We start from the raw sequence: 19,678 nt of genomic DNA, 5'->3' as shown, positions 1-19,678 counted from the left end.
TTGCCTTTTTGTATGTTGACTAAGGCGCATTTTTCTATTCCAAACTCCATCCTGATGTCCCCAGATACAATCCTTACAGTCTGGATTAGGGTATCTATTTCCTTGATGCTCTTACCATACAGCTTGATGTCGTCCATGAACATCAGATGGTTGATTCTGTTGCCTCTTTTCTTGAGTTGGTAGCCGGCATCCATCTTCTGTAGTACTTTTGACATGGGAATCATGGCTACTACGAAGAGTAGTGGGGACAGTGAGTCGCCCTGGAAGATCCCTCTCCTGATATTAACCTCTGCTAGTATTCCAGTTGCGCATTGTATTTTTGAGGAAACTGATGGTGTTTTCCTCTGCCCCATATATTTTCAGGCATTCTATTAGCCATGTGTGTGGTATCATGTCGAAGGCTTTCTTATAGTCTATCCATGCCATGCTTAGGTTGGTTTTCCTTCTCCTACTGTTCTTCATTACCATTTTGTCTATCAGGAGCTGGTCTTTTGTGCCCCTACACTTCCTTCTGCAGCCTTTCTGTTGGTGGGGGATGGTGTTTGTCTCCTCTAGGTAGTTATATAGCCTTTCACTGATGATACCTGTTAGTAACTTCCAACATTATTGGTAGGCAGGTGATAGGCCTGGTTAGGGATTTATTATTAGGTTATTATTATTATATTATTATTATTCTTATTATTATTATTATAAATTAGTATTATTATTATTACTGTATTTGAAAATATTAATAAACATATGTACCATGAAAATTCTCTCATCTCAGTAAGAGAGAGAGAGAGAGAGCTGTGGCCTGCTAATTGCAGCACTTCCCCACCTGTCACATTAAATTGACATATTTGACTGCTCTGGCTTCGAGCTTCCCTTGAGTTAAGCAAAAGATGAAGGAAAGGTTATTATTATTATTATTATTATTATTATTATTAATTATTATTATTATTATTTATTATTATTATTATTATTATTATTAATTATTATTATTATTATTATTATTTTTATTTTTATTTTTATTATTGTTAATTATTATATCTTATTAATATATTTGAAAATAAGTATTAATAAACATACGTATACATGTACCAATAAAGTTCTCTCATCTCAGTAAAAGAGAGAGAGAGAGAGAGAGAGAGAGAGAGAATTATTAATTTTATTATTTAATGTTATTAATATTAAACTTACACATGAAAGCTTGAAAACCTATAAATTACATAAAAATTTAAACAAATATTTTTGCAGGGTTTCTTGAGGATTTGCCAATGTTTGCATTCGTGTGTTTGTAATAAACTCGCATATAGTTAGGTTCCAACGAAAAGTTCACTCTATGGGGGATTCATGCAACTCGAATCACATAAGATTGAGGTATTATTGTATAGCTTAATGAAATTGGGTTGTATTTATGGAACAAAAATTATTTCACCTATATCTTGCATGAACCATGTGCTTTTGACCAGAATAATGATATAATCATCCTTTTGAAATTATTTTTTTTTATTTTGCAGCAAAGGCTTTCCTGATTTCCCTATAAATGTATCTGATAATGCAGATAAAGGTTTTAGCTCCAGTCCACAAAGTAGCAATGAAAAGAATGGTAAAACCATCCCAAGTTATGTCAAAAGTATTGGAAACCAAAAAGAAAGTGATGCTAAGCTTATAGAAAATGCTGATCACAGCAGTAGTGAGGATGATGAGAAAGAGAGTCAAGAAGGAGAAGAAGAAGAAGGAACTGAGGAGGAGGAATCAGTCGATGATGACTCCGAAAGTAACACAGATGAAGAGGAGGAAGTGGAGGAGGAGGAAGACATTGCAAGCAACCGCAATGAAATAAAAGACGAAGGGGGAACTAGAAGCAGCAGTGAGTCTAGTAATCGCACAAGCATTTTAACTGGATCAGATCTCCCCCAAGACTCGCCAAAAGATGCCATCTTGACAGATGAGTCTGCCAAGAGTTCCAAAAGTTCTGTGAGTGGTGAGTGGAAGCAAAGTTTTTATTGTCTTACAAAATATAATTTTTTAAGAATAATTTTATTTTTCAATAAAAACTTATTTACTTTTAACACATTAGTTTTTCCTACACAAATACAAACCCTCGGTCTTTACATATGGGAGTAACTTTCAGTGAGCTGGAAATCCAGTCATTAAACTTTTTGCAAGGTGGTTAAGGTAACAGGTACTGAAGGTAGGGGCAGAAGTACTGCCCACCTAGTTGGAGTTTGCTCAGTTCCTACTCAGTCAAGAAGTGGTGTCTAGGAGCTCCATTTCTTTTGACTTGATGTACTTACAATCCTCCTGTGAGGAGTGGGAGATGTAAGTAGGAGCCACTACTGCTGCTGCAATTACCACTTAATCCTCAATTCCAGGAGAGAATACAGGCAGTCCCCGGGTTACGACGGGGGTTCCGTTCTTAAGATGCATCGTAACCCAAAAATCGTCGTAAGCCGGAACGACGTTCTTGAAAACATGTCCATAGGGAAAATTTCACTAATTTGCAATTTTTCTAAGGGCCGTATCTCTAAAATTATCACTAATTTACTTTTTTCATGTGCAACACTGTGGATTCACAAATTACTGTATATTTTCATTAAAATACAAGAGAGAGAGAGAGAGAGATATTACATAAAACCATTAAATTCGTTGACCATTGTATGGCATTGTTAAGCTCCGAGTGTCACTGGAGTTATGAGGTAGGGAAATTGATACAGAAAAAGACGAAGGGAAGAATTTTCTTTTGAGATTAGTTATCGTATTATTACTACTTCTATTATTATTATTATTATTATTATTTGAAAATATAATAAACACGTGCATCTACCATAAAAATTCTCTCATCACAGTAAGAAAGAGGAATTATCCTTACAAGTGAAATGGAAAGGTCATTTTCATCTCTTTAAAATACGACCATTATGAATTTTGTAATTAAAGTTTTATTATTATTATTATTATTATTATTATTATTATTATTATTATTATTATTATTATTAAATAACTGAAATTATCAATAAACATTTTACATACTAGTGCCATAAAAATTCTTTCATCTCGGTAAAAGTGAGAGAGAGAGAGAGAGTGTTTATCTCTCTCTGTTCTCTCAAAAAATACTTATAACGCTTCCAGCAAAAGAGAGGGAGGGAGTTACCACTATGACACATTATTATCTTGTGGCAAAGAAGAGAGAGGAGTGGCAGACGAGAGAGAGAAATAAAGAGAGATGAGAAGAGAGAGAGAGGAGAGAGTTACCTTAATTAAAAGTGACATGGATAGATTAGTACGTATTGTATTTCTTTAAAATACTATCACATATGAATTTGTAATTACAGTTATTATTATTATTATTATTCAAAGAAACCTCATAATCACATGAGTTAATAAAATAAAATGGAAAAGTAAATCCACAGTAATATGTCTGATCTGTTATTTAAAATACAAAGCAGAGAGAGCTTTCGAAGACCTGCACGGTCCTCCTTGTCAATCAGATTGACAAGGAGGACCGTGCAGGTCTTCGAAAGCTCTCTCTGCTTTGTATTTTAAATAACAGATCAGACATATTACTGTGGATTTACTTTTCCATTATTATTATTATTATTATTATTATTATTATTATTATTATTATTTGAAAGTATTAAAAAACAAATAGTACAAGTACATAAAAAATCTCGAGTCTCAGTAAATGTGAGAGAGAGAGAGAGAGAGAGAGAGAGAGAGAGAGAGAGAGAGACGAGAGAGAGAGAGAAGAGAGGAGAGAGAGAAAGAGAGAGAGAGAGAGGGGGGGGTGGGGGGGGGGGGGAATTTCATGAGCACTTCCCCCTCCTGGCTGTCACAGAACTTGATATATCTGACAGTTTTAGTACCTGGATCTCGAGAAAAGGTTACTGGAAGAAGACTGGGATTTCCTTCATTCTTCCATAATTTTTTAAATATAAGCTAAAATCTTACTAATTCACTATGGTATTTTCTTTAATGAATTGATATTATTGCTGTATAAATTAATATTAATATACGAAAAATAGTAAAATCATTTATTTATCATACAAAAAAAACATACATCTTTGTAGTAGAGAGGAGAGAGAGAGAGAGAGAGAGAGAGAGAGAGAGGGAAGAGAGAGAGAGAGAGAATTATTATTTTTATTATGTGATATCATTTTTTAACTTTATTAAACTTACTAATACGTATTAATCAAAATTAATATTTGAAAATTAGTAAATCATTTTTGTATTATAAAAATGTATTTAGTCATGAAAATAAACATAAAAATACACTAATTAGTGATTATTTTTGTCGGAAAATACAAAGAGAAAGAGAGAGAGAGAGAGAGAGAGAGAGAGAGAGAGAGAGAGAGAGAGAGAGAAACTATGGTTTTTATATCCAAGTCTAAGTAGAGTATAAATGGATTCTTTAAGTGAAATAATGTTTCAATGATATTTTGCTGTTTTGTATTAAAGGATATGTATACTGTTTGAGAATGCGTTCCTTATCCTTGACTATGGTTACCATACAGTTTAATAGCGTAAATTAATTTATGCGCCCTCCGCTCAGAAACTAGTTCTGCGTATGAGGTATCGTTAAAAGGCATAAAAAACCGTCGTAACCTTGGAATTTGCATTGTAATCTAACCAGAAACTTAGTTTTGTTAATTATGTATACTGGAAACAAGCAATGATTTTTTCATTATTTGCGCTTTTGGATTGTTATAAACTGCGCATCCCAAGCTAGTGTATTCATTCGATCGGAAACTAGTTCCGCATATGAGGCGTCACTAATAAAATTTAAAAAATACGACATAAAAAGTGTCGAAAATCATCATAACCTCAAAATTTTTGTTGTAATCTAACCAAAAACTTATTTTTATTTATATACTGTGCTAAACTATAAAGGATTCTTATCATAGTATGCGTTTTTTAAAAGGGTCGTTAACTCGGAGCGTCGGAAGCGTCAGCGTCGTAACCTCGGAACAAGCGTCGTAACCCAGGGCGGATTTTTCAATGAATATTTAAGATAAAGCGTCGTAACCTCGGAACGTCGTAAGCTGGACCCGTCGTAACCTGGGGACCGCCTGTATTGTGTGGCTCTTAAGACAGTTTCTGGAGCCTCAGTGTCCTAATAGACACTCCTTTAATAGCAACGACACCAATTTAGTGCCAGATTTACACTACCCTCCTCCAAAGGATTTGGATTCTTCAGAACATTGACCAAGGTAGAAAGCTCCTGGAACTTAAACACAGTTCTTGTTAGTCTTTCAAGAGTCTCAGAATCCAAGATAGACATTCCTCAGTGTGATAGCAACATCATCACAGTAGTGCTATGGTCACCAAAATGACCTAGTGTCCTTTCATCAACTCTAGAGCATTGCAAGTAGTACTTGAGCAGACAGAAGTACATTCAGCACAGTGGCCAACCAGACATCACAAGCAAGATGAAGTCATGAGGTAAGGACAAACCGAATTCGTTCAACCTTTGAAGTCCTTCGTTTCTCAACTTCCTGAAGTTGGCCCTTTTCTGATCTGCCTGCTCATTCTACATGCTTTGAAGGTGATCAGAGATGGATCACTCTCCTTCTGTGGTCCTGTGGCAACAATGACAGTTTGACACCTATGTTGCCTCTGTAAACTAGTCTTTCAACCCAATGCCAACAACTCATTCATTAGCTTCGAGTTGCCCTGAGAAATGGTATCGAGTGGTCATTTCTCTGATAGGGAGATGATTAAACAAGCATACCCCACAACTTCCTGGTGGACATCAGTACATTTCAGGCAAATCCTCTTGAGGGGATGGTCGTTGGTCTGTCCATTGCATACAGGAAGAACATGTCAGTCAAGTACTAGGATGAAATGTAATCGTTCAGATCACATGCATCTCCTTTAACCTGGGAACTTTGCCCATTTAGATCCTTGGACATCTTTTCTTTGGATTCTGTGTTGGATGGTCAACAAGTCATGTAGTTCACCAAGCTCTCACAGACTGGTTGCACCTTGCCAAGGTATGTGGCTGCACAGGGAATGTGTGTGTGGGACTGGCCTCCTCCCTTTATCTTCCTTCCTCTTCCAGCAGACAGAGGAACAGTGAATGAGCGGTCACATGCTGGATTGGCTTGCATGCAGATGATCTAGATGACTGAGTATCCTATCTATAATCCAGTTTTTTTTTATTGGATTAGTAGATGCACATTTTTCCTTCTCTCTAGGAATGAGAGAGAGGGACTGACTATGAGCAAGGTTTGTTCTTAGCTTCATAGTCCCCGACACCGTGGGTACATCTAAACCTTTTTGAATCAGAGATATTACTTTCCCTTAATATGAAATGCCCAGAACTCTGATGATTGAACATCTCATTGTTCAATAGATCACAGGTTTGGTCTCCTTCCTTTGCTCTTTCATGACCAGGAAAAGAGTACCCAGTCAGTTCAGAGAATTACTTAAAATCCTCCCCCCAAAAGTAAGTCTCCCATATGTAAAAACCAAGGGTTTGTATTTGTGTAGGAACAAATGACAAATTATTAAGTAATTTGTATTTTCCTAACATACAAACCTGAGGTCTTTACATGAAGGGCCCACCTCTTACCACTTCTCATTCTCTTACCTGGCCGAAAAGGTAAACTGCATAGATTTGAGCAAACTGACTAGGTGGGCTGTACTTCAGCCCCAACCTTCAGCAACTGTTACTATAACCACCTTGCAAAAAGTTTAATAGCCAGATTTCCAGCTTGCTGAAAGTTAATCCCTTGTGTAAAGATCTCAGGTTTGTATATTACGAAGAATACAAATTACTTAAAAATTTGTCATTTCATGTGAACAAGGAATAGATAGAGGGGCTCAAGTGGACTGGTGAAGTACTTGCATCCCCCACAGTCTCTGATAGGTTACTGAATCTTTCGTTATGTAGTTTAATCTAGCTGCAACAGGACCAAGGGATCAAAATGAGAGCAATTCTGTTGGGGTATTAGGGTTTTATTGAAAAAATATGAATTTTGTTTTTGAAAAAATCTATTTTGTTTCTTTATAAACCCATTACCTAAACAAAGCTTAAATAGGAACCTAGATCAAAGCACACTGAGCTGCTGACATTGTGTAGGTAAAAAATGGGCTTGAAGGGACAAAGGAGTGCCTAGTTGGCAATTTGTAAAGAAACCCAATGCTTCAAGAGGAACAGAAGGTCAAGAATTTGGTTGGAATCCTACTTGAATATAAACTAGGGGAATGTTAGAATGGGTGGGAGAGATGTCCCCCCCCCCCCAAATTTTTTTTTCTAATTTCCTAAATAGTAGCAAAATTTCAACATTTTAGGATATGAAGAATATGAATTTGTAAAGTAGCATCATATCCTGAAGTTGTTACAAGATCTCAATGAAGAAAGTAGCCTCCAAGCTTGAAGTGCTGGCTGAAGTTGAGTAAACTGCAAGTTTCCTGTAGAATCACAGGAGGTGAAATCATCCAAGTTGAAGTTAGGTAAAGCAAAAATGACCTGCTTTAGCCAAAGAGTAGTATTGCAATACACTCCTTGAACACCTGAATTAGCCCTGGTCACTGACCAGCCCGAACTATATCCCCACATATTTACCCACTTAGTGGGTAATTTTAACTGTCAGTGTTATAAACGCTGCAGGTAAAATCTAGCAAATGAGTTACCTGTGTTACCATTGGCAACGCTGCTGCAAATACCGGCCACCAGAGGCCTGTCTCCTCAATTGTTTCTTGTTCGCTTTGCTGTGCGCATTAGTCGCACATCATGCGAACTTTTGGTCATTTAGCCCGACCCCACTCAGAGAGTTTTCGTATTTTGGATACAGATTACGACCTTGGACTGTTATTAACGTTTTTCTCCCGTTTGACTTTGGATAGCTACTTTGTACTCACTATGGATAAGTTAGAAAATAAACGTCGTCGCTGTCTGCAAACGCCTCTGCTTCTGCTTCATCTACAGTTCGACGATCTAGCCTTCTACTGCTGGACATGTTGGTGCTCATCGGCTCTGCACGCTCTGCAAGCGTAGGATGAGTACCTTCACACATGATCGACGTTCTTTTCATTATTTAGTGTAGGAAGGTTCAGTGTAATACCAGTCAGAGATGTTTGTCTTGGTCAGGAGACAAGGACACATTAGAGTTAGTTATTCAAGAAATTAGTGGACAGGTTATCATCTATTATGTTTAGCCTATTTCTAGCCAGACGAATAATTTAACCAAAATAGAGATAGTGGTAGAAGTAGTATAGTTGATTCTAATCGTTCTTTTTCAGGCCCCCTGCCTGTTCCAGAACCAGCCTTAACGGGTTTTGGGGATAATGGAGAACCACAAGCCTCCGAGTGGGTAGGTTCTGCCAGCCCCCCCCCTCTGCGGAGCAGGCAGTGTTGGCAGCAGATTTCTCCTTCCCTTGATGTGTAAGTTCTCAGGATGAAGAAAATTTAGGTCAGATACAGACGAGTAGGGATAATAGGTTACATAGTGTTCAGGAAGAGAAGTGCAGGCTTCTTCGGGGCGGTTTTCTATTATAGGTAGTAGTTTATAGAGGGACAGTTTGTCCTTAGAGCCTCTTTGGGTTTTTCCTGCTTCGAGTTCCTTGCATCAGAAGCTTTCTAGGCCATGGTTGGTCGTTCAGATCTGGTTTCGGGTCTGTCGGGTTCTGAAGGGTTAAATACTGCTCCTTCTTCTTAAAGGTGCCTTTCCTCTACATTTATGATATGGTAATTGTTAATATCAACTAATTTTCTGTTCAATGCATATTGACTTACGATCATTCAGTATGTAGAGAAATCGATTGACAATTAACTATGGCTCTCCTAGTGTTCACGATGATATATCGTATGTATATACAGTAGCCTAGCCCAAAGTATTCACTGTAATACATATTGGCAGAGTAATTTTTTATAGTGGCTAACGCTGTAGGCTCAAGGCATTCTGACTTTGGATAATTCAGTACAGGTGTAAATTGAACACGAACGAGAATCCGATCTTAGGTTAATTCAATATGAATGTAATCAAACAGGAATGAAGATCAGATTCTGTCAGACTTCTGGAATCAGCTGATGGCGAATACGAGTTGCGCCGCCGTATCCAACTCATTCTTGTCCTGTTTGGCTAGCATGACTAACGTAACAACTCTTCCTCACATATGCCATATTTTGTTGTCTTGAAGGAGACGTGTTTTCAACTATTTTGACATTTAACTTAGTCAATAATGGTATCTTGTGCCATATAGTCCGATATCATAAGGAATTAATTTGTATGACATCTTCATCCGTTTAACAGACTAACTGCTGTCAGTAATTACATTATGCTCATGTCAATTACAGTTTCAAAAATAATTACCAGTACTGAAATTAATATTAGGCCTAATAAAGTTACATTTAATTACGTTAAAATATGTAATTTATTACTATTCTATTAAATTACAATTACACAAGCTTGTCGTCAAAGAGCACTGTTGTAGGGAGGCATGGCTTAGACAATGATGCCACTAGTCTATTTCCTTGGCTCCAGATTCAACCATATCACTTGGTCTCGGCTAATGTTTTTGTTCTTAGTTAGCATAAATTAATTTCTGGATACTTAACTTATATGGAACGAAGTCATATTGTTCGTCTTACAACGTAATTTAAAGTTAAAATTTGATTAATACGTCTCATTGGAAGCTAGTTTTTCCCTCAGGTTAGATTGCATAAAATTTAGCGATTCCGTTTGTTTTCACTCGTTTTCATAGGTATTACTAACCTTACTTTATTAATCTTTTGTCGGTGAAAACAACAGTAAATGAGCTCTTTCATGCTATTAGTTTTCTTTTACCACGGCTGCGTTTGAATTCATACAAAGCTTGTGACCTTTATCCAGATTGCTGTTGCACGTAATATTGCCTTATCAGCTTCAGCTACATTTATAACATTAATACAGTAATTACTGTCGCATGCGGATGAAGACAATAAACGGATGTTGCTATCAGATTCGATTACTGTCGCACGCGGATGAATACATTAAAGTGATGTTGCTATTGGATTTGATCGTATTAGCAACAAAGTTCTCATTTGGTTGGTCATAGCTGTATGCAGTTATACGAGTATATATTATCATTAAGATAATACTTTTTAACTTAGAAGAGGGTGCAAATTTATGGAAGTGGAGATGTTAGACGATTGTAATTCTCTCTCTCTCTCTCTCTCTCTCTCTCTCTCTCTCTCTCTCTCTCTCTCTCTCTCTCTCTCTCTCTCTTACTTTCCTGATTTCACATTCTCTCTATTCATCTTACTTTCCACCCTCTCGTAACACTTGATTCATTGTGCAACAGAGGTTTTTTCTTCCTGTTACACCTTTCAAACACTTTTCTGTCAATTTCCTTTCAGCGCTGAATGACCTCATAGGTCCCAATACTCGGCCTTTGGCCTAAATTCTATTTTAAACCCAACAATCTCACTGTCTGACTGCACGCTGCTGCCTACGCCAGCTACGCGAGAGATATAGGAATACTTATTTGCAATGTAGTGCCGATTTTAATTACTAACCCCATTGTAAAATTGATTTAATGCAAGTCAATTACTGTAGCTTCAATACGGACTGTATTCACGATCACGTTTTGAATAATTTTCCTGATTTATTAATGTTTGTCAGATTATCGTGGGGAACAGAGTCGGTCTAGTTTTCTCTCTCGCCCATTTTTTTTTCTGTTAAAACTTATAATGTCTTTACACAATCATCTTTATCTGGTCATTCTTTGGATGTCGCTTTGGAGTCTACTCGCTCATCCTGTTTTCTTTGCCAATAACACATTAGAGCAAGAGTTTTCATCGTTTCATCCTGAAATTTGGGGATTTCAACCTCTCTCTCTCTCTCTCTCTCTCTCTCTCTCTCTCTCTCTCTCTCTCTCTCTCTCTCTCTCTCTCTCTCTCTCTCTCTCTCCGGGGTTAAAGGAAGTAATTTTGGAGGGGCTTCCATCTTAGCACCTTCCACAGGTCCTGTAGTTGTCAGGCTGCTGGTGTTGATGCTTCAAGGCGGTATCCTCAACTCCGTATTTTCATCCTTACTTATTTTAAGACATAATGTGTCCTCTGTAGTTCTTGCAGGGGCTACGGCATTTGGAGATTCATCTGTGCCATCGTTGACTGTATTGATACCGGTTGTGTCATCAGCCACTCCTTTCATAGGGTAGTTAGTAATCTTCCTTCTTCGTTCCCATTTATATACCTTGGGTCCTTCTTCGTTCCCATTTATATACCTTAGGTGTGTGAGACGTAACATGCTTACCGCAGTAATTACTTGGGGCTACGGCAGTTGGCAGTTCGTCTGCACCATAGTTAGCACTTTAGTGCCCTCGGCTCCATTCTTAGGGTAGCTGGTAATTTCCTTCTGCGGCTCCCATTGGTTCCACAGTTCGTAACCCGTCATTAAAGCACTATGTACCTCACAGTTGGTTCTCCACCTGCGCAATGTCGGCGCTAGGTGCTCCGGTGGTTACTCGTAGTGACTTCTCTCTCTTCTCCTGCTTATTTCTCAACCTTTTCCCTCTGCTTTTCTGTTCCACCTTAAGGGGTTTCAATGTGGGTTCGACCTTGATTCTGTGTCTACTGGGAGTACTTCCTTCCCTCATTTGCTCTGGACTCCAGTCCAGGTTTAGTATTGGTAACGGTTTTGCGACCTCTTCGCTCTTAGGGGTTTTCGCTCGCCTATTGTAGTAGCCCAGGTCTCGTGTCATAGTCACTGGTGAGTGCAGAGTTTCGCAGTCAAGTGAGACTGGTTCAAGGTTAGGTCATCATCTTGGTTGGTACACGTTTGGCGCAACAGTGTTGAAGTGACTCGCAGCGGTGTGCGTTCATCGCCAAGGTATATTCGGTTCAGATGTAAAGTTATCGCCACAGGGTAGTGAGGGTATGCGCAGTCGAGTGAGACTAACTTTTACAGGTTTTGCGGAACTGGTGACAGTTGGCTCTTGTGAGGCTGTGGACAGCGGTCGGACAGGGGTTACGTCATCATGTCTGGGGGGAGTGCGGGTTGCGCAGTTGAGTACGACTTGCTCAGGAGTTTATCATCTTGTTGGTATATTGTTGCGCAATTGGATCGGTAGGCTCAGATATAATGGGATCTTGTATGTCGTTTGGTATCGAGCAGCCAGGCGTAGTAAGTTCTGGGTTCCTGGGTGCTGCTCTTGTGGGGGTTTGGCCTTTCTCCTTTTCCTGTTCCGGTCTGGCCGGACAGGTCTGACAGAGGATAGATATCTTTGAAGAGGGACTCGTTTGCCAGTTGTGGGTTTTTGTTTCTCGGGCGAAGGAAGCGAGTATATGTAAATGGATTGTGGACTTTGTCCATTCTCTCTTTCTGCATTCCAGGCTCCGGAGGAATCTCACAGTTAAATCAAGTAATGTTTGATATGTTGTATTCAACAAAACCAGCAGTCTCTCAAACATCAAGTAGGCTGATCTGGTTTCGACGAGGTGGCAGTTTTTGGGGAAGGACTTAGGGTGGCATTACTTTCTGTATGAGGTAGCGGGTAACTCCTCTGCCATGGTCCGAGTTCCAGTTTACGAGTCAGTTGAGGCTTTTCTCTATTGGGTTCCTTCATTGATTCGTGTGGTAGGGGTTATGGATCTTGAGGCTTGTATTTTGAAGAGACCTTTCACAGCCAGTGGGAGGCCTTGTCCCACTCTGTGTGGATGTGATGAGAGTTGATGGGTGTTTCTCAGAGCCTGGATTGTTTAATAACCTCTTCACTTTGGTTTCGGGGGGGTTTGCATACCAGACTAACAATTCGGATGGTTGTACAATGTTCTTGTCAAGGAGAGGAGGGACTTCTTGTTAAATCATTTGCCTCAGCGCTATCTGGACATTCATAAGAAGGGGTTCTTAGTCAATCCAAGGGCGCAAAGTATCGCGGAGGGCTACCCTTTGGCTTCCAGAGGAATTTTAGGTGTCAGTGATCGTGTAGGTGGTTATTTGAGAGTTGGCGTGGTTTTTCACAACACTGTACCAGGACCTTAGGGAATTTCAGTTTCTTCAGAGAGGTTACTCACGGGGTCTTGTCGTTGTGGTAACTCAGTTTTATAGTTGGCTTGGTAGAGTTAGGGTGTTAGAAGTTTAGGAAGGCAGTGATAGTCTAAATGAACTTTAGGGTGTTAGAAGTTTAAGGGGCCAGTGATAGTCTAAATGAACTCTAGTGTTTCTGTCGGTCAAGCTTAGACTGAGTGTATTGTTCCTTTAGGCCCTTGAGGTTACGCAGATCTTGATGGTCATGTTGGAATAACTACAACTTCTTCAGCACAAGTCATCTACATCAGTGAGCAGTAGAGAACTGAAGGTCCTGCACACTCAACTTCTCCATACATGAGGTTCACCATTTCCCCTCCATACATGAGAGGTATAGAATACCACATGGGAGGTTCTTCAGACTCAGGCGGTACCTTGGACTCGACACCGACGGTATGGTACTTCCTCTGCAAGCTTCCTCACCTACTGAGTTGGACAACCAGGTGAGGAAATTTGTTTTTACCTCCATGAATAAGAAGTATAGCTTATCACATGGGAGGTACTTCTGACTAAGACAGTACCTTAGACTCAACACTGATGTTGAAGTACTTTCTTTGCAAACATCCTCACCTTCGAGTTAGATAACTAGGTGAGGATACATGCTTTTATACATGGTAGGTTGTTTATGAGTTACCGGCATATGTTCCGTGGACAGGTTGGGCTGAATTAGATTGATCCCACCTCCGAGTAAATGTTGTTAATCGGGCTAATTCAGGTGTTCAGGGAGTGTATTGCAATATGAAGTTTTCATGATAAAACTAATATTGTAATACTTACCTGACCACCTGAATGATTCCCACCCTCCTCCCCACTTCAATTTGATAGTGAATGATTCAATTGAGGAGGGAGGCCTCTGGTGGCCGGTATTTGCAGCAGCGTTGCCAACGGTAATACAGGTAACTCATTTGACTATATTTTACCTGCAGCGTTTGTAACACTGACAGTTAAAATTACCCTCTTAGTGGGTAAATATGTGGGGATATAGTTCGGGCTGATCAGTGACCAGGGCTAGTTCAGGTGTTCAGGTAAGTATTACAATATTAGTTTTATCATGAAAACTTCATTTCTCATGTATTTAATAATTTAAAAAGAATACTATTCTGGAAGGGTCTCTTCAAGGAAATGAAGGTAATAAAATTCACTGATCGATTTGCCTTGATCAAAGATGAAGGAGGTGAATATTGGCAGTGAATAAAACGGGGGTTGATAAGTGTTTGAGTTGCTTTAATCTTGATAAAGTCCTATGGGATCTCAGTCACAAAAGGAATCCCAGCTAGAGACTATACTTCTAGATCTACTGTAGTCAGGGAGCTTGAAGACAAGATTCTTCTATTGAAGAGACTTGAGCTGGCTTAGAAGTCCAAATCCAATGTTCTAACTATCATACAAAAGGTTCAGCACTGACAAGACCCTCAACTTACTTTTTTTTGTGCATATGTAATTCCTAGAGTAAAACATTTCAAACTGTTGGTCAGATCCAGTGTTTCTTGCAGAGGGAGCCCAAAACAGGAAGGGCTGTCAACTCATACCTGAGGTGAGCTTGGTCTTGACTGGTGATGGTCTTTTGACCGCATGGCCTTAGTTCAAATTGGGATGAGTTATTGAAAGTGATTAAGAGGCTTAATATGGATCTTTGGATTAGGTCACTAGCAAAACTTATTCCCTCCAGTTGTAGGATGGAGGCTGACAGGAGTATGTTTCTGCTTGATGATCTGATCCCAGTGAATGTAGAATGAAATCATAACACCAAAAGTTTTGAGACTTTTTTTTCTTTTCTAAAATATAGAGTGACATCCTCTGCATTAATTACTTGAAGGCTGATGACTAGTGGCATTAAAGACATGTACTTCCTCCTCAGTGTCTGCAAAGGACCTGAATGTATTAGGGTTGGAGAAGGTGTTAATGTTATCAAGGGTTAATCTGCAGCAAGGTGAGTTGGCCAGCTCTGGGAGACACTGATGAAGAGTGGGCATTTGGCATCAAAACAAAAATGGCAGATAATCTTGTGGGTTGTGGTTCTGATGCAAATTTTTTATATTGTCTGGCAATTGCCTGGCTCCTCTCAGAAATTTCTTTCCTTCTGAGCGCTTGCTGGATAACCTCTTGTTGGAGGATCCAGCATGTTTAAGTTCTGATTAAACTTTGGAAATGCTGTTATGCTGGAAGGAAAGTTTTCTTGGTTTTTCCACCAATACGATGGAAAATTCCAAGAGATTTTCCAGATTTAGCCAGGTTACATTAAAGCTTTTCAAAGTCATTACTTTGTCCAGAGCTTTCCTAGTTATTGCAAAATGGGGAAATGCATAAGCCTTAATATTGTCCCTTGAATGCAGGAATGTATCCACCTTCCAGGAGGTCAGATTTACTAGGACTAAGCATTACATGGCCACTTCATGTTGCTGCTGGTGGCAAACAAATTCACCAATGGGGATCACCATGGTTGCCACAGGGTATTGTTTTAATCCAAGTCAGATATCAGTTGTTAGTGACTGCCATTATGGCTAGCTGTTATAGAATCAGACCAAAGTTGAAAGATATTAAAACCAAATATATTGTTAATGTTAGAGTGAGCAGTCAGGGCTAATATGAGCTCTCGCTAAGTTATGTGATTTATTTCACTGGGAGGGGTTAACTGAATTATTTTTGAAACTATAAATGACAGGTGATATTACCCTAAAATTTCATTTTTACTCAAGGGCATTTAAGGTGTAATTCTTATAAGTTTATAAAAGTTTGCTATGGTATATATTTTAAAGTGAAGATTCTTTTAAAACTATTTTGATTCAAATAACCTGTTCCACTCTTATTTGATCAGCTATTAAAACATTAGAGAATATAATATGGTATTTATATAATGATGACAGATTTAAATCCATTCTGTCTCTCCCACTTCTGTTGCTATTCAAACTGATATTTGAGGATAAATTTTAATGTCTCATTTTATACGTATATGGCTATGTTCATGATGTCATAGTGTGAACAACATTCCTTTTAATATTTACTGATAAAGTAAAGCCAGTGTTTAAGAAAATTCTGTTATCATTTAAAAGATTCTCCTTTTTATGACAGAATCTCGTTGGGTTGTAGAAGAGTACCTGTTACCTCCGCAGCAAAAGCTAAAGCTGGCTTTGTATCGTGGTAGAAAACTGTTAGCAGCGAAGGAGGCTGACAGTGCCATCCGAGAGTTTGTCCGAGCTCAAGCCCTTGCCAGGATTGTCCATGGAGATCAGCATTGGCGATACTGTCGTTGCAAAGTCTTTCTTGCTCAAGCATATCTATATCTTAAGGTACTGAATGTAGATTTTATTAGATTTGTATAGTATTTGGCATCTATTTTGGACCATTCACAGAAGTAGTATACTGTAGAAATTTCACTAACTGAAATTCTGTTTCTTAGTATATGCACAATATTCAGTCATTTTTAAATCTGATATGAGCGCTGAAGCGGAAAAAAAGTTTTTTGTAAAAAAAATCACAGCACGCTTAGTTTTCAAAATTAAGAGTTCATTTTTGGTTCCTTTTTTTGCCATTGCCTGAAGTTTAGTATGCAACCATCAGAAAGGAAAAATATCATTATCATATATAAATATTGGAATATATGACAAAACAAAAAAAACATTTCATAAGAGTATACAAATCGCGCTGTGAGTTCATTTTTTTTTTCGTTGTATTTTACACTAAATTGCAATCATTTTGATATATAACAAATTGTAAAACGATCAAAGTAACACAGAGAAAATATTATGACAAAATGATGCATGAATACGTAACGAGCGGATGTAAAAAATTTTTTTTTCAAAAATTCACCATAAATCAAAATATTGTGCCAAAGATTTTCCGTTTGTTGCAAAATGAAGGTAATTGATTGAATATTACTAACCTGTAAGAGTTTAAGCTTACAATTGCATTTTTCGACCATTTCGGTCGAGTTAAAGTTGACTGAATGTAGAATATTTTTATTTATCGTAATTTATATGCAAATATATCAATAATGATAAAAGCTACGACCATGAGTTATTTTTTGTTGTATTCTACATGAAATTGCGCACATTTTCATCATAAAACTCTAAGTAACGACTAATATAAAACGGTGCAAATATTACGACAATGTGAATCAAACATTTAGGAATTTGCGGCAGAGATTCCGCACGCGGAGGGAAGGAAAAAGGTTTTTTCAAAAATTCACCATAAATCGAAATATTGTGCTAGAGACTTACCGTTTGTTGCAAAATGAAGGTAAGGGATTGAATATTACTCGACTGTAAGAGTTTTAGCTTACAATTGCGTTTTTCGACCATTTCGGTCGAGTCAAAGTTAACCGAATGTCTATTTTTTTCCCTTTATTGTGTTTTATGTGCAAATATTAAAAAAATTATAAAAGTTACGACCATAAGTTACTTTTTTGTTGTATTCTAAATGAAATTTTGCACATTTCATATATAAAACTCTATGTAACAGTTAATATAAAATGGTGCAGATATTATGACAAAGTGACTCAAACATTTCGGGGGTTTGCGGCCGAGATACTGCGCGCGGAGGGAAGGAAAAAGTTTTTTTCAAAAATTCACCATAAATCGAAATATTGTGCTAGAGACTTGCAATTTGTTTCAAAATGAAGGGAAATGACTGAATATTACTAGACTGTAAGGGTTTTAGCTTACAATTACGTTTTTCGACCATTTCGGTCTAGTCAAATTTGACCAAATGTCGAATTTTTTCTATTTATCGTGATTTATATGCAAATTTAAAAAAAAAATATAAAAGCTATGACCATGAGTTATTTGTTTTTGTATTCTGCATGAAATTGCGCACATTTTAATGTATAAAACTCTATATAACAGCTAATATAAAACAGTGCAAATATTACGACAAAGTGACTTAAGCATTTCGGAGATTTGTGGCCGAGATACCGCGCCGGAGGGAAGGAATTTTTTTTTTCCAAAATTCATCATAAATTGAAATATTGTGCTAGAGATGTCCAATTTGTTTCAAAATGAAGGTAAATGATTGAATATCACTAGAATGTTAGATTTTTTGCTCACCCAAAAATACCCAAATGTATAATAATAATATTTATATATAATAATATATATATACTTATATATATGATATATAATATTATATATATATATACATATATATATATAAATAGATATATATATATATATATATATATCATATATATATATATATATATATATATTACACACATATATGTATACACACACACACACACACACACACATAATATATATATATATATATATATATATATATATATATATATATATCATATATATATATATATGATATATATATATAATATATATATATATATATATATATATATATATTACATTTTTTCATTCTGGTACATATACATAACTAAAAGGAATGCATGTGAAAACCGTTTTTTATTTTTGCATAAAATGAAATATAAAAAATACCAATAAATACAGATATATAAAAACTTGTAATAAATATAAAACTAAATATAAAATCAATGCAGAATACTCACTCGTAATCCTGACTCTTCGTTCTATTCTTGTTGTCTCCCTCCTCCATTGAAGAGTCTTGCATTTTTTTCCTCTCGACATGACAAGGTACAGGTGGAGGAGGGAAAAGCGGGCCCTTACTGCTGATGGGCCGCCGCCCTTCGACGGCCCTCTGCGCCCTCTGTTGTCCCTTGGGCAGGCGCACTCCAATATATGACCGCAGTGTGGTATTTGCGGTCACACTCCCCGATCCTGCAAAGTGCTATATTGCAGGTGCGACAGAAGAACCGGGTGTCCCTTCTTCTGCCATTCATATGGCACACCCAGCACCGTTTCTGCCTACGCCCTTGTAGGGGTCCAGTGTGTGATCTGGCTGCAGCCGACATACAGGGTCCACTATCCGATGGGAAGTCGGAATCTGAGCGCAGGCGGGATCATCAAGGGTGGCAGCAGCAGGTGCGTTGGCAGCAGGGGTGGCAGCAGCAGGGGCGGCGGCAGCAGGGACAGTGGCAGCACCGGCAGGAGCAGGACGACCGAGGTTGGCCCTCCTAACATCTGCCCTTTCCTCTAGAGGCAGATCTGGAGCTTGGGGCAGGGGGGCGGTGATGGAAGGCCACTCATCGGGATTAAAGTTGATGAGGGCATTCCCGGCCACCTCAAGAAACTGGATGTGAGACAACCTCAGGAGATCCGAATTGTAGTACCCACAGTAGAGGATGTAGGCATTCTGGAGGGCCAACTGAAGTATGTATTTGAGGAGCTTCTGTATCCAACCTCCTGGTTCTCCTGGTGAAGGGATGATATACTGGATGAATTGATCAAAGAGATCAACTCCTCCCATGTGCCTATTGTAGTGCCCAATGACGGTAGGCCACTCGGCACGAAACTCCTCATACGTAACTCGGCCCTGCCGACGTGTCTTCTTCCGCTGAACGACCTCTTCTTGGATGGGCTTATGACTCATCGTAATCATGGGGACGAGTCGGACCCCCTTCCAACAGATGACGAAGACAGCTCCCTTCCGCCGCCACTCTGTCTTTCCTCTTGCCAGATGTTGCAGCTGGCTAGCAAACCTCTTGAGGACATTTGGGGCCCCACGCACCAACTGAAGGGTACCACTGACGTGCACACCTGCTTCATACAGTTCCTGGGCCTGGGATACCAAGTTATAATAATTATCCATAAACAGGT

The 19,678-nt window shown here is 38.4% G+C and overlaps 1 protein-coding gene across 6 annotated transcripts in view; it reads left to right on the top strand.

The window, feature by feature from the left end:
• Positions 1 to 19,678, top strand: part of LOC135219088 (tetratricopeptide repeat protein 23-like) — a 224,105-nt gene that overhangs the window by 19,211 nt on the left and 185,216 nt on the right. For all 6 annotated transcript variants that reach the window (XM_064255519.1, XM_064255516.1, XM_064255515.1 and 3 more), the window contains exons 3-4: positions 1,500 to 1,966; positions 16,062 to 16,279. In XM_064255519.1, the coding sequence (XP_064111589.1) occupies positions 1,500 to 1,966; positions 16,062 to 16,279 (685 nt within the window). The remainder of the gene's footprint in view (positions 1 to 1,499; positions 1,967 to 16,061; positions 16,280 to 19,678) is intronic.

This window comes from Macrobrachium nipponense, chromosome 1, assembly GCF_015104395.2.
Source record: "Macrobrachium nipponense isolate FS-2020 chromosome 1, ASM1510439v2, whole genome shotgun sequence".
Classification (NCBI taxonomy): Eukaryota; Metazoa; Arthropoda; class Malacostraca; order Decapoda; family Palaemonidae; genus Macrobrachium; species Macrobrachium nipponense.
This window is presented reverse-complemented; position numbering and strand designations above follow the sequence as displayed.